The following is a 16,341-nucleotide window of genomic DNA, read 5'->3' on the forward strand; positions in this document are numbered from 1 at the left end:
CTGTCAGTTTTGCTGCTAAAGTTTATAAGTTAGTGGCAGTCTTGTAAACGAATCCAGGGAGAGTTATGTTCCTAAGCTTCCTTTCTCTTCCTGCTTTTATTTGGGGCAATATGACCTCCTCTAACTGCTTTGTCAAATGTTACATCACCCTCTCACAGAGTTCCTCATATTTCATCGTTTTTTTCCAAACCGAAAGGAAGGTTCAGGAACCTGAAAGGTGTTTAGAAGTGAAAAGACAGATACATTACACAGCTGTAACACAGCTGTTAGGTTTTAAAGCAGACGATGTGGAGCTACAGCAGAACTGTGTGCAGTGATCGAGTCTCACAGCGTATGTCTTGGCATCTATGTCCATGTGGATGAATACATGCACGAGCCATTGTTGATCTGAGCGCCCCCCCCCCCCCCCCCTGCCATCTAATGGCAGGGTGGAGTGGACTTTTACATATGTAAATGTTGGCTCCTAGAAGGGGAGGATGCAGGGTGAAGGGTGAGGGTCATGGTTGAGTGCTTTAGGAAGTAGAAGGATCATTACAAAAGGGGTGTCCTTTTCAGCAGACATCCACCACAAACAAACCCCCCCCCACCCCATACTAACACTGTTCTCTCCACACAATGGGCCCCTTAGCCATAGTCTTACAGAGTTAGTATGAGCATGTTGGAAAAACTCTTTACTATTTATTATATCCGTTTAGTAAATGCAAACATATACTAAAAACAGTTTTTGCAAAAAAAGATGGTGGCAAAATATTAACATTACACTATTAATATTTTACCATATTTTAAAATAAAAAAAAGAAACAAAAATGGTATTGAATCTTTGCCTTTATTCACGAAAACGTGACACCGATTACTTTGCTTTTTCAAGGCACTGGTGAGACCTCACTATGAACTCCCACTATTTCCTACCATTAAAGGCCCTGGCGTAGGGAAACGCCAATCTGAGGACAGGAGCAGCTCTGGAGAATCTTACCTTGGATGTTTATGTGCAACTTGGCCAAGTCTTAAGCCTCTGGAAGTCTGCAGCACACGGTACAACTTCGCTCACTATAACTCACTGGAGATCAGCTCCAGTGTCAAACAGGGTGACTGGATCTTGCTAAACTGAAGGAGTGTGTAAGGTAAATATACACTACAAGAGTCCAACCGTACAAATACTTTAAATAGGTCTGACCATCTCAGGGAGATCTGGATCTTATCTCACTTAATATGTATTTTACATGTGCTCAGCAAGGAGCACGTGGCCCAGCACTCAAAGCACAAGTTGGAAATGTGTGAGAGGCTACACCTGGTTCTCCCACTCTAGCTAATTGATTCTTTATGTGGTGACTGATCGATAAAAACAAGGATGCAGATTATGCCACAATGGTTTTAAAGGTTAAAAAGCAAGTTATTGATTCACATGGGCTGCAAATGTCATTAGCTGCTTAGCTGAATACAGGGCTCCGTGGAGGTGAAAGTGTAACAGGGAGAAGAATTGTAATTTAAAAAGGTTTTGACCGTCAACACGTTTCATAACATTTCTATAAGCTGTGCTTTATTGGTCATGTTAAAATCTGCATGCAGTGGTATGTTTTGCTTTCTCAGGCTGTTTGGTTGCCATCTATAAGATTCTAGCTGTGAGCTTCTCTGAGCTTCACACTAAGAGCCCAACTAGTGCAAACTACGCCATGTATAGAAGCTACGAGTCATTTATTTTATTACTTTATAGTACTGTAAGTGTACAAAGCACCGGTCGAAATCATAGTGGCCCAAACTGTTATTGTTCCACTGACCATCTCACTCCTGGACTATTTTCAGTTCTGCATAGACATTTAGTTTCAAAGCATCTATGATTAATTCTTGTACACAAATTTGACATGTTAGGGGCATAAATTCCTGCCAACTGGCCATTGCTATTTTGTATTTACTCTTCACTTTGTAGGTTGAAGTTTGGGCGAAAATTCATAACAAAAGAAACTGTAAGTGAGCGAGGGAAGGGCGAGATACAATCTGCTCCAGACCCTTTTGACGATAGAGTGAATGCATTCATTCCACCAGTGCGTGGAAACATGTGCTAGACATGTGTGCGCGCTCCTCTGAGGCCACAGCACAATCAAGAAGACAAGAGCGTGAAATAGGAAGAAAAGCAGCCTGACCAGCAACAACAGAGTAATCCTCATCTCTCAGAGCCAATGGGCCCAAGAGTGGCTTGAGCATCAGTCTGCTCAGTGAGCCCAGGAGTGTTGGATCCATTAGTGTCTGCTCTATCTGATTTACAGGCCGTCCTCTCTCTCTCATCTGATAATGCTTCAGGCTCCTTGAATATTTAAAGAATGCTTGTCAGATACCTGCCAAACAAGCCTAACAAGATTGATGGAAAGTACAATGGTATCAGCAGGACAGGACTGTTGTGGCCGTTAAAACCTTTTTGATGCAGCATGTTGTGTTGGCTAACAGGATGTCAATCTGTATGACACCCATCATGGGAAAGGCAGCAGTCCAGTCAATTTCGCAAACGTCAAAGTTTCAGTTCCCCGTTTGTCAACTGGAAATAGATCAGCGTCTGAATTGGTGGGAATGTCCTTGTCTCAACAAATACATTCAGTTCTTTTCTTAGAATGATCCCAACTCTTTTGGCCTCAAATGTTTTTCATGGACCCACGGTCAATATCTTGGGTTCTCAGTCATGGATGAAGAATATAGATTTCTTATTTGCTTTTGTTAAGAGGGCTGTGAAATAAAACTGTTCTATAGTATTCAGCAAAGAGCAAGGACGTGACTGAGAAGAACATACAATCCAAACCACAAGCATTTGGACGGCAACACGTTTTTTGGTTTCTGAGACTTTGTGATTGACCACATTCAGTTTGAAATTGCCAAGTTGCAGCTTTTATGCAGTACATGTGGCAAGTCAACTACTTTACTTCTGATGTCTCTGCTATGCTTTGTCATTTGACATACTGACATCTCTGCTTCAACCTAAATCACGGGGGACTCTTTTGTGCAAGAAGTAACACTAAAATAATAACAGTTGACCAAGAAATATTTGGTAAGCGCAAGTGAAATTACTTCTGTCCCCTTGCAATGTGGCCCTGTGTTGAAAGGTCTTTGTCTCCCACTTCCTCTTTTAACTGGTATCAAATTAAAAAAAAGAGACCTGGCACTTTAATGTAAGAACAACTACTTGGTTAGCTACTACTACTACTACAACTACAACTACTACTCAGTTTGGACATGCTGAAGCACTAACCCTGTGAAAATACCCATAGTCTTGTCTCTGATGAAAGAAAACTATACAACAATAAATGTTTCCCTGGTCCTAGTAGCATCAAGGGATCACAGTTTGAATCAATAAATGTTCTGACATCTCACGTTTCCCTATTGTCCACTTCACTTTCAATTGTGCCGCGTTGGCTTTTCATAAATGGTCATTGACCATTCATAAATCTCACTGCCCCACTGCTGTTGAGTGGACCTGATACAATACATCCACGTCCCGGGACATGCGCAGCGAGGGGGACATCCCGTCACTGGTGAGGAGTGGATGTAATTAATCTGACACAATATTGACTCACTTGCTCTCAATCCCTCAGCCCCCAGTATAGCTGTCCCCTCTCAATGTTTAATGTAGCGATCGATCTATCCCCACACGGTTAGTGAAATGATATAATGAGCTTGCACTCCCAACCAGGGTATCACGAGTGTGAGGAAGGGGCACGTATGTCCGAATTTTCCTTTGTGAGGCAATGCTTTCCTGTGTGTTTTGTTAAGCGGGCAAAATGTCCTTTATCTGTAGGAGATATCACACAGAGGCCGGGACACCTTGCTGGAAATTATCAGCACATATGCCACATCCACAGTTCTCCCTGCTCCTCTTGCTACCCCCCCCCCCCCCCCCCCCCCCTCCCCCACCCCCCTCCGGTTTGTCGATCAACATCTTGACCATAATTGCAGAACGGCACATTTGACCTGCTCTTACCCCTCTACTTTGCCTATCTGCTCTCATGTTGATTTATCAGTGCTTTATCTTTATCAAGTCACCTATCAAGCTTCCCTATCGCCTCCTACCTCTCTCCTGGATCAGCAAGGATCGATGCAGCTGTACTCTGGCTCTCAGCTCACTCTACACACCTACTGCACTGTGTCAGCAGGTTACTATAGGGCCATGTGTAGTGTGGTCTCAGGCACAGGACAGTGAGAAACTGTGTTATTCATGTAGAAATGGAAGCTAAGAAAGTACGACAACAAGGAAGATTGTGATCGATCTTACACTGATGTTAAGTGTTAGCTTCATAGTATTAAACAAAATAGTTTCTGAGAAACTCAAACAGCTGTTAGGATTAAGAAAAATGTTTGAAAAGAACTAAGAACTGAGTAAATAAAGGCCTTCATATGTTACATTTGTTTGTAAATGAAAAAAAAAGAAGAAGAAAGACAAAAGCTTAAAAGAAGATTAAGCATTTTCTGTTGGATATGAATTTTAAAGAAATATTTGGGGATTTTCTAAACTGGTTTTAATAAGCTTTAGTAATACTTCTGCCTCTGTCTTAACCTCTTTACCCGTCCTGCTGAAATGCAACTACACTCTAAGAAATGCTGGTCGCACATCTACGGACTTCGTTCAGCCAAAAACAAAAAAACTGGGTTATATTGATTTGGAATTTAACAACATTAAACCAACTTCAACATGCAGCTGAGTATCCGGCTGTTACAGAGTGAATCAGAAAGGTAGTAGAAGCCAAGTGGTGGCTTTCATAAGTTGGAGCACATGTAGGAATCAGAGTACTGGGATTTAAACAGCCAGATACGTGTAAAAGTCATATGAACACTTTTACCTATTCTCTTTCACTTTCTTCTTTCAGAACAACATCATTACATACAAACACGATCAGTGTTGGCAGGAACAAATCGATGTTGCGTGGATGACAACTTCTGAAATGCTCGAATTAATAAAACGCACAAGCATAATCCAAACGCAGACTGGGAGCAATTTCGATCAAATCATTTGTGTCTCAAAGCCTCAAACTGCAAAAGTACCACAGCTGTTGAATCTGGAAAGTACAACTTTGCTTCCAAGTTAACTCCATTCACAACTTGTGAAGGAAGCCAGTTACTGGAACAATAACAATCAAAGCATGACTTCAATTTCCCTTCGCCAGAGCAGTCCAAGGACTATCAGGGAGGAAAAAGGTGAGTGAAACGTGTTTTTAAAAGACCAACTCTGAAAGATCCAAACTCCAATTAATTAACTAGTCCAACTGTTTCAAATGAACTTCAAGGATTTTTTAGCAAGTCAGATGCATAAGCAGCAGCCGAATCTTATTAAGACCAGCTTGAAAAATCCAGAACTATTCCAAAAGGTGTGAGGAAATATGGTTTTAGAAGCTGTCCAATCCTCCAACACGTGTTAGGCCAAAATCATTTTATTCACATGTCAAATTAAAAGTGAGCACAGTTGAAAGGTTGGAATTAAGTCTTCACTGCTACACTACTACTACAGTAAATACATATCACAGTGTCCACCTTAATTTGAGTATATCTGCCAAAGCTACCATCTTTGATGATTTCAGCGCCACATAAATTAATTCCTATCTTTGGCAAATCCCGCATGACCTTTCTTGACCCCGTCTGACTTCTTCTTCAGATTTCAGTTACTAATTAACATGGTAAATACACTAAGGCCCAAGCTGTAATAAACTGTGATTGTTGTTCAATTGGCAAAATTAGACAGACAATCACTGTGTGCATGGTTAACACACTCCCACTATCTTCTCATTAGCGATTACTTCTAGTTCAACCACTGTTATTTTTACAGCCTCGGCCCTTCTCTTTCACAGCATCTGTGAAAGAGATGCTGCTTTGGGTCCTTCAAAAGAGAAACCATTCCAGCGGCAGAAGGCCGAGCTGTCCTCCTGGAGTAAACACAGCAACACGGACCCAGAAATGCACAGACACATCACAGGGATCCTCTAATACCCACGCCTCTCCTGTAATAAAACACACACTACCCTCCATTCACAAAGCTATGCTGCTGACACTCGGGCTGTGCTGACTGGCTCAAATCCCTGCGGCCCCCTGGCTTTGACAGGGCTGCTCTGAATATAACGGAGTAGTTGAGCTTTAACTTTCCCAGTGGACGTGGTTAAACACCTATGACGCTGTGTGCCTGTCATTAACAAAGCTATTTTTATTGAATCTGACTGAGTAACTAACGATGGCTTACGTTGCAAACTAGCAGTACATTTGGACAACGTCACCAGAAAGGACATTTTTTTTAAACTTTCTAAAATGTACGGCAACGTAAGATGTGATTGTAACCACAACAAAGAAATGAGACCACAAACCTGCATTTGGTAAAAACAGAAGTAACAAAAATATTATGGTTGTTGACAGATAAAATAGGCCTGTGCCTCACAGAAGTGTTGTTAGTGCTGAAATAATGCCGTCAATGTTATGAATGAAGGTTCACTCCCCTTAACTCAATGTGCTGCCTCAGCCAGTCGTTCACAACTAACCCATTCATAAAACTGTGTGTGTGTGTGTGTGTGTGTCTGTCTGTGTACACACCATGCCAAGTGTGTTTATGTGTGCGCATGACTAAGTGCGCGAGAGGGTGTCAAAAGTACTAATAAAAGAAATCTAGCATTTAACTCCTAAGCAAAACAAAACACACAAGTCGGTGAGGAAGCCTTGCTTCCCCAGAACGAGCAGAGAGCAGTATCTCAGCATATCTGGCAGGCACCTGGCTGTTTTTGCGCACTTTGTTGCATAGCAGCTGTATTTTGGAAAGGGAGAACACAGAGCAGCATGTTTCTCTTTTGGGGAAAGAGGGAGTCGAGCAAGGGAGGGGCTCGATTCACCCATCGCCCCATGCTCCAAACAGGGCCTGATTGGGCCAGTTCTGATCCAGGAAAACAACCCAAACAAGAGGAAGGCTGTGAATTCATGACAAAGCAGAACACACAGAGCCTCAGCGAGACACTGCTGGGAGGGTTTGGTTAGAGCAGAGTTACTGGAACCGTTACGGTCTCTTGTTTCCTTCTTACTTTCTTCCATCCTTATTCTTTTCCAGCCAACCAACAGGATATTTTCTTGATAATGTTTGAGTATTTTGTCAAGCAAATATTATGGCGTTACCTTTGATATGTGGCAGACATTTTCCACAAAATTCGGACACTTTATGAATGAATTGAATAATCAATGAATGAATTATGCAACCTGACTGGACAGGTCACTGTATCAAAGAAGTAGAACTCTTATGCAAATGTAATGGTGATAAACAGCTAAATAGAATTTTTGAAGGAGTCTCACATGCCTGTATCTGCCTTCTCTGGTGATTCTTTTGCACCCTTGCAGTCTCTCCCTTCTGAATCTTGTTTTCTCTACATTGCTAAACTTGTTCTCTGGAAGGTACTGTAACTGCATTCTATAGCCACAACTTCCTATATAATTACTGCAAGGCACAAAACGAAGCAATCGTCCCACACAGCTCTGACATCGCTGAATTAGTTCACATCTTGGAACACTCAATGTCTCTCTGTGTGCGTGTCTGTGTGCGGAGAGAGAGACAGAAAGAGGTAGATAGAAAAGGGAAAGGGGGGGGGGGGGGGGTCGGGGGGGGTCGAGATTTTTAAATTCGACTTTAGTTTGTAGAGACACAGGAAGGGAGGGAGGGGTTTGGAGTATCCACTTTAAGAGGAGGAGGGCATCAGAGAGTGGGGATCTGTAGTACTGTAGAGCTTTTTTATGAATGAAGACTGAAGGAGAGCAGTGGAGGACAGACAGAGAGCGAGAGGTGGGGGGGAGGGAGGGAGGGGGGGAGGCACATTTCCTCTTACGCACGCAGGGAAGAAAATTTATGAATGGGTCACATCTCTCAAGCAGCTCCAAGTGTAAACAACATACTTGGACAAAGAACGAGCTCTCAGCACAGGCAGTGCCTCCGTCAACGTCCCCACTTTGGCCTTCTGGTGTATGTGACACAAAAAGCACTGCAGCGACATCTTCTAACTATTTTAATGAAGCATTTGCACTGTACATTTCACGGACACCTGCACGTTGTCTTCCCTGCAGGCCGTGTACAGACAAAGGAGTCTGTACAAGGACAACCCCTGAAAGTGCTGTCAGCACCAAATTAAAAAAAAATAAAAAATGTAAAAAAAATCATTAACCCTCTTCTCCTCTTCATGAACATGACATTCAAATCCAACTGAGTAAAAACAATGTGCTCCGTTATCACCAATGGCTCAAATAACCTTTAAACACACAGGTAGGTCAGTAAGTACATAAAAGTTGCATGTTTGCACAACCTTCCCTCAAAGGCAGCCAGCAGACAGAGCATGCTTGTTAGCTGTGAACGGAGGGAGAATGAACCAGATGAGATTGATTTACCAGATGTGCAGGTATTGCACAATCCCTCCTTTCCCCCCTCCCCTTCTCTAATCTAGCATTCCAACATGTCCTTGTGTTTTTGCCTCTTTTTTAGCTCGGTTTCTGTCTCGCTCTCTCTTACTTTCTCATCTCTGTCACCACACCCTCTCAGGTAACAACCTGACTCAGTAAACAACAATGCTTCAATTTGCCAAAGCACCATTTGTATTGCGAGCCTCAATTATATTACGGTCACTGGGGATTAGGGCTTTGCTTTATGCTTTTTTTTTTTTTTTTTTTTTTAAGTGCTAGAGTTTCCAAAACAGGTGAGTCACCTGTTTTTAAAAGTACACTAGATACTGACAGTGGCTTTCAGCACGGTATGGGTAAAGATAAGATGCATTCTATGCTTTTAATAGACAACAAACAGGATCTAGAACAAACACAAATATATTTATAGCCACTTGTCAACTTGAATTTTCCATCAGTCAGAGCTGAATAGAGACACTCTAACTAGACTCCACAGCTATTGACTGTGGTCAGCAGGGACACCGTTTGTCAACGTGCAAGCTGCCCATCAATCTGAAACCGTCATGACCCTGAAAATCATATTCGGGTCAACAGCTGGTTGGCTAACAGGCCAGGGGGTTAAGTAGACATGACCTCTGCATGCCCCGGGGTTCATCTGCACTTCCTCCTCTGTATTGTTGGTCAACAGACAGCAACAGTGTTGCCACCAGTGAAATCACATGCTATTTGCACACAAAAGGCTCGTGGGTTATAATAAAAGGAAGTGCCGTTGCCTTTGACTGGGACTGAAAGCTGTCAAGTTTTACTTCGGGGATGAGATTATTCTTGAGGTATTTCTAGTTTTCTTTAAGTTGCTAAGTAACTATTTCAGCGTCATTGCTAAAGACTGAGAGCCCTGTAGCATGTTGAATGGGGCAGAAAAAACTTTTTGTAGAGTGACATGTACTCCCACCCAGATCCTGAATCCCCATTGTTAAGACACACAACAAGAAAGGGAAACCCATTCAAATCGCCACTCAGTTGTGCAGCCAAGGAATTTGCTTTTCCATTTTACACCTTCCGACGTGCACAAAGGGCCATCTTTGTACCTGGGACCTGAATCATTTTTTACCGGTTTCCTGTGCCGTACCTTTTCAGCTTTTCAAAGGAATGCAAATGAATGACGGCAGCACATAATGTCAGCATCCAACTTCACTTCATGATGACTAGATCATTAGGCCTTCTGTTTCTGCAGAACTCTGTCTGCCAAAGACATTACTGTAACATCAGCGAGTTACAGAATCCCGGCCTAAGCCTCTGTCCATTTCACAGGCCAATTTTGACTGTGAATGTGGAAATGTACCAAAGGGAAAAAAAGCAGAGATTAAATATTTGCTGGACTTCAACAAAAGGCTTATGGAAGATTTTGAAGTTAATTTGGAAGGCGGATAAATGAGTGTTAGGGGGCCAAAATAATAAAAAAAAATTCTAAGCCATAACAGCAACTGCTGTGTTTGGTGTAAACCAAACGCGGCACATCGTCCAACGTGAAGCGATATGGTGGAAGTATCATGAGGTAGGGATGCTTCTCTGCAGCAGAGCCTGAAAGGCTTGTTACTTTAAAAAGGGAAAATATTGCAAGATATTGGAAAATTCTAGGAGAAAATTTGTCTGCTGCAGTCTGCAAGAGAACTGCAACTTTATTTTCTAGCAAGACAGTGACCCCAAGGGTATAGACAAAGCTACACTGAAACAGTTTATTGTACTGGAGTTGTCGAGTCAGTCCAGACGTAAATTAAATTATGAATTTGTGATAGTTGTCATGACTTATGATTCCCATAAAACCTGACAGAACTTTTGCAAAGACGAATTGTAAAAAACTGCAGGGCCTATTGATTAAGACCTATTCACAAAGGCCCAAAGTCTAATTTCCGGTGCATCTAATAAATACTGACCTGGGGGTTAATACTTGCATTGATATGCATTAATATTTTTAATATTGTTTTGTAGAGAAATAATATCACCACAATTCAATACTGCAAAGAAAAAATTAAGAAGTAACAACTTCTTACCCAGGGACTGTACGGTTGTAAAAACCTGATCGTTCATTTTGGTACATTTACACACATACATAAAACACACACACACACACACACACACACACACACACACACACGCACACACACTGAATGTACTCACAGTTCTCAGAATGGAAATCAGGAACAAATTGCTCATCGCTGTCAGGAACCTGAGCTGTAATTAGAGACACACAAAAGAAATAAAGTTCAAATAAAAACAGAATTTTAACATTATTGTACTTATGAACCAAATACAACTTTTTTGATTTTCTCTTAAAATGACTCTGCAAGGAAAAACCTAATTCAAGCCACTTTCGACTTTTATGAATTTTGCGGAACGTCAGCACTTTTCTCGTCCACACATCAATACGCAACCTTCCAGGCTTAGATTTACCATTTCTCTGTGTTATCAACCTCTAATTTTAACCAATGAAAAACAGCAACTAATGTAAATCATCATCATATCTATCAATTTGTTCAAGGCCAGACATGGGTCACAAAATGTAAGTGGGTAGTGTTTAAATTAAACACAAGAGAAACATAAATGAAGAAATTGACCTTGTGCCTTTGTTAAAGGTTTAATTCTATATAAATCCCACCTCTAACTTTGTGAAATCTCTTACATCCATGAAAGAAAAAAAAAGACTGACTTTGACAGAGGTCACTTAACTGACCAGGTCTAGCTGAAAAACCTCTCTTATGCTTTTCAATGTTGGTTTTACACAAGTTTCCCACATGACAAATATGAAATCTTTGTGAGGTGGGGTTGCAGTGTCCCTGCCGATAAAACCCAGACCAGTGGTTTGAGACCAGGTCCAATGGGGTCTGGGGGGGCAAACGTAGATAAAGCCCACATTTGTCACGAATAATGTTGAGTGCTTTTGTTAAACTCTCGTTACATACAGACTAGTTTGAAAAACTCCTTCTGGGGGTTTTGTTTTCTTCACGTGCCGAATCACAGCGTGACTAGCACGAGCCAGCACACCTGACATCACACGACGTTAATGCTAATGTTATGCTAACTGGAGGATGACTGGACCGCTGACCTGTCTGGGTGAGATTTCACGTGTCTTGTACAGCCGGACTTTGACGACCCGGTGTCTTCCATCTTTTACACATTTCCTCTTAAATTGGGCCGTTTTTGAGCAGCACCAACGCCTTTGAAAGCCCTGTATCCGAAGGCTACAATGCCAGACAATATGTCCCGCCACGACGTCTTGTTACGTACATTACACGTCACACGTCACTTGTCAGACGCACATTTTGATGCGTTAAAGAACCAGAGAGCGTTGTAAAAACCAAAACTTTATTCCTGCCTTCCTGCCTTGCCACCGCTTACTCAGACATTACCCCGAGTCAAGGCTATAATCCATTAGGGACCACCGAGTTAAGTCCGAAGACTATTTACAGTAGACTTTTGTTCGACTTGAATAACCATGCTAGATCACCTCCTTGTTATAATACTCAATCCACTACTACCCCATGTTTCAGAGGGAAAAACTGTACCCAAAGCTCCACAAGCTACATTTTTATATCACTACTTTGTAACCTTTGGTTACGTTTATATTAATAACATAAAATACAATAGATAACAAAAAGATCTTAGTGGTCCCAGAGGTTAATCAGAAGCTAACCATCAGCAGACGATATAAAAGTAACCAAAATAACTTTACCAGATAAAGTATTAAAGAGGAACACATCAATGCATCAATAATAACAATATAAATTTATATTATGTATAAAACTGGACATTCCACATAGTAAGTAAGCTACTTTTAGTACTTAAACATTTTGAATGCAAAACAAAACCTTTATTTGGGTATTGTTGAAATATTGGTGCATTTACTTACGGCAGTAAAAGACCTGAGTACTTCTCCCCCCAATGTCACTATGTGCTAACCAGGTAGTATTTCCATTGTAGGACGGTGGGACGGACAAGCAACACTGTCACTAAACTCTAACAATTTTAAACGTTGGATATCATCTACTTTGTCTATGAGTTATGATTAAAGTTGCAAGGGGGGGGGGGGGGGGGGGTAGAACCAGAGCAAGAGAAGGTCAAAGCAATTCTTACCACTTCCTGTCACTATCAGTAGGCCAATAATGAATTTTGTGCAGCTGTGAAAAGCGGTGATTTGACAGATTTGTATGTAAGGAGAAGAAATACTCCACATATGAACCTACATCATACTGGCTAAAAGGCGGTGGTACTGAATGTATGTCTCAGGAAACAGATCCAGCCAGCTTCCAGTGACTTATAAACACAGACCCAATACAGTGACACAGTGTGTATTTCTGATATGTTGATCTCATCTATAATTACTTGCAGTGGTGTAGAATTTCAGTGGCCCTGATTAGGCACTCTCTCATAATGAAATTCATCTAGGATCGAACTGAAAAAGCAGAGTCAGTGATGCCAAGCCCAGGTGCAGCGAGTTAGACAGACACTATTGTATGGCTTTTTTTTTAATAGGAATCCAAGCCCATTCACAATTGTCCTTTGGAGCTTTAGACTTTGAGTCACACAAACAGCTTAGAAAAGCCCAAATCATTTGACTGCCAACACCCTCCCAGGGTTGAGGAGGTCAAATTTGCACACTGAGGCTTGAGCTCCCTTGCAGTTCTTTTGCTACCCTGGATTTAATGTGGCCTAAACGTAGAGCAGGACCAAGGCTAACAACTTTTCAATCTGGCACTGCTCCAATGACTTTTTTTTTTTTTTTTTTTTGCAGTTTAGAAATGTTTCCTTTGCTTCCTTTGCTTGACACAATTGCGTCATGGTACAAGCTAACCGTCAGGGAAAAGTTGATGGCCATCATTAAATATCATGAACCCAATCAGAGTCCTAATGGGCTACAAAACAAAATGGCACCACACGGCGGGTAGTTTAGCACCATTCACCCACTGAAAGCAAACAAAAGGCCCTTTTTTTAAAACAAAATCTATCTTGTAAGTTCCCCTAAAAGAAATCCAGACATTTGCAGAATCAACCATGACTCTGCACCAAGGTCTTTGATTGTAACCTCACCCAAGAACTAAAATCTGACCCAGCATTCAACCTCAACGGCCTCTTTTCTCGTTCTCACTTCATCCGCTATTACAGTTACCAGAAAATGATACACAGCACAGAAACCAAAACTCAAACAGAGAGAGAGAGAGAGAGAGAGAGAGAGAATGAGCAGCAAAAGCAGAGGACAAAAAGAGGAAATAAGAAATTCAAATCCACTTTCTAGTTGTCACACTGCTCCTTCCTGTGCAGAGGAAACTGGATGTCGACGTTTTGGTGGATGTTCAGATAAAGGACATCGGTTTCTAATATAACACTGCATCCTGTGGCTTACTATACCATAATAATATTATGGCCTTTTAACTTTTTGATCCTTTAGCCTCAGGGGGTAGAAATAAAACTACTGTGTAAAACAGAGCAGGGGCCAATATTTATCAATCACATCCCCCATATTTCAGCATGTCCAAAATGCAACATGCAGGAGCTCATAAAGATGCAGGAGACCAGGAGCATAGATGACGAGCATCAGACGTTATCGCAGCCTTCATGTATGTGTCTGCGCTCGCATGTGCATCTGATTTGTTTCCAGGAACGCCTCATCAGGGGCTTTGGGATGCAAGTCAGCACAAGAAGGAAAGTGTGTTTATACGAGCGCAGACGCATGTTCTCCGCAACGCTTCCAGGCACCTTGAATGACTTTTTTTCTCTCTCAGTGGGAGATCCTGGGAGGAGCTAAGCAGCCTCACTCATATAAACCTAAAAGGCCAAAATGAGACAAGATGTGACAAGCTCCTGAACTCTCGCCATTCAGCTCTTCACCCTTTCTGTTTCTGCCTTACTTCCGTTCTCCTTTGGTTGAAAAAAAAAAAAGAAAAAAGAAAAAAAAAACTCCCTCCAGCTAACCAGCTTTTACAGTCTTGGTGAATCCCTCACAACTGCAATCAGTCATGATACGGTCTTTAATTAATACAACAGGAAAGGAGAGGTCTTAGCCAGGGAAGCTGAAAACAAGCCAGTACTTAGGGTTAAATAACACTTTGATAAAGTCGCCCTCCCTTCCATCTTTCTGTTCTGCTTTTTTCTTTTTTTTTTGTTGTCTTCCCTTTCTGTGACTCAACAATAAGCTACCACCCAATTTGAACCACCACAACATAATTTAATGTCTTATTTTACTCTGCTGCTTTATATGATTATAAAAAACAACTACATGCATGTTAGATACTGTCTATGGTTCTGCAATTTCTGCTGCCACTAGAATACAATGAAAGCTAAAAAGATCTATTTCTGCTGTATTTCTGCTGTATTTCCAGAAGGCACTGCACGCAACTGCTCTAGATAACTCTGTCATCAGTTTTTGTAAGGACTATTTCTTTGGAAAAAAGTAGTTCAGATGAAAACTTCAGACTACAGTGACTTCTGTTGCGTTGAGTGAATTGTTCAGACTAGAGGCTGATTTCTCAATATCACGACAGGTAGGTAAACACAAGTGTTTGGCTGTGAGCCAAAGATAAATCTGTGAATGAAAATAGGCTCCAACTTTGAAGTGACACCCATTGTTGCAGTTTTTATTGGCTCTGGCCTTTGTCTGCGTGAGACGCTGGTGTGAAGTGAACTTGCGGGTTTATGACACTGCATGAGAAAAGGTGAGCGAGCTTCCATTAACCAGCTACTGTTTACCCAAAACAGTAGCTAGTCAGGGAGTTGGCCCTATTTAAATGTTTGTCTGGTCTTTAAGGAGACAAAACTGCTTCGGCATCATGTCTGATTGCAACTGCCTCACTGCCCTACAGTTTGCTTATTAGCTGTACACCGTCAAACATGACTCAAAGTCAAAGTCAGGAGTCACTGTACTGTTTTAAAAAAACGTTGCTTATGCAATTTCTGAGGAATCATGTGAAGTTCAAACTTAGTCGGAATAACACAGCACAACACGAGAATCCATTTACATACAGGAGAATAGCAGAGAATACACGTCTGCCACATGTTGCAGTTGCACACTGGATCACACTTGGCTTACAAACTAGTTGCTGATCCGTGCGCACTTTAACACGGATAAGTGACTCTGAGAAATGTGAACAGCCTTCTGGTGTCAAACTCTGCACACACACATCTCTGTGTACAGTGAGGCTCAAACATTGGAGAGGTAACGACAATGACCATTCAGTCCCGTGGTGCAGGAGAGGAAACTTTGAGCAGCATTCACTGTGTCGATGTGGTTCACGTTACAGTATAAATGTTAAAAAAAAAAACAAAACGAGTGGCATTTCCCCTTAAATCTCCACTTCAAAGCACATCAAAGCAACCGAGCACAACTAAATTCACACCTCACGGTGCAATTCTCATTTCGACTTGCCGATTTAAACACATTTCGACCCACTGTACAACCACTGCTGAGCTGACAGGTCAGCACAGAACAACAGGCATAATGACTCATGGCTTGTGTTGTTTTCCCTCTCTTAACATATAATTACTCTATTAGGACTCACATCATCATTGCCCTTATTAAATCTAGAAGCCGACAATTGCCTTTGACTGGGCCTCATTTCATTGCTGTGTGCCTGTGAGTGGCATAAGCCAAAAGCTTGTTTGTTTGCATTGGCTGCTGGCCGGCATGCCCACTACATGCCAACATGGCCAAAATAGGCTATGCTTAAAGTTAATAATGTCCTGTCTGTGCTCATGCTTGCCTCCTTTCTTTTTTGCAGTGTTGCATGGTTTATGGGCATGTGTGTTGGAGGAAAAAGTTTGGGCTCTATGACAATAGCTAAACCAAGTAGGAAACGTTTTTGCACCTAAGCCAATAATGTATAAACACACATTAATAGGAAAGATAGATTTGGTGATACAAATGCTTCTCATGCCCAAGACGGACTTGTTTAGGAGCACAGAAATACT

General features: G+C 41.6%; 1 protein-coding gene across 4 annotated transcripts in view; it reads right to left on the minus strand.

Annotated features, from left to right (window-relative positions):
• Positions 1-16,341, minus strand: part of etv4 (ETS variant transcription factor 4) — a 34,335-nt gene that overhangs the window by 11,553 nt on the left and 6,441 nt on the right. For 3 of the 4 annotated variants that reach the window (XM_067487571.1, XM_067487568.1, XM_067487569.1), the window contains exon 4: positions 10,561-10,614. In XM_067487571.1, coding sequence (XP_067343672.1) covers positions 10,561-10,614 — 54 coding nt within the window. Of the gene's footprint in view, positions 1-10,560; positions 10,615-11,485; positions 11,627-16,341 lie in introns of those variants that run through there. The other variant, XM_067487572.1, reaches the window with a different exon arrangement.

The sequence above is a fragment of the Channa argus genome, chromosome 20 (assembly GCF_033026475.1).
Source record: "Channa argus isolate prfri chromosome 20, Channa argus male v1.0, whole genome shotgun sequence".
Taxonomy (NCBI): Eukaryota; Metazoa; Chordata; class Actinopteri; order Anabantiformes; family Channidae; genus Channa; species Channa argus.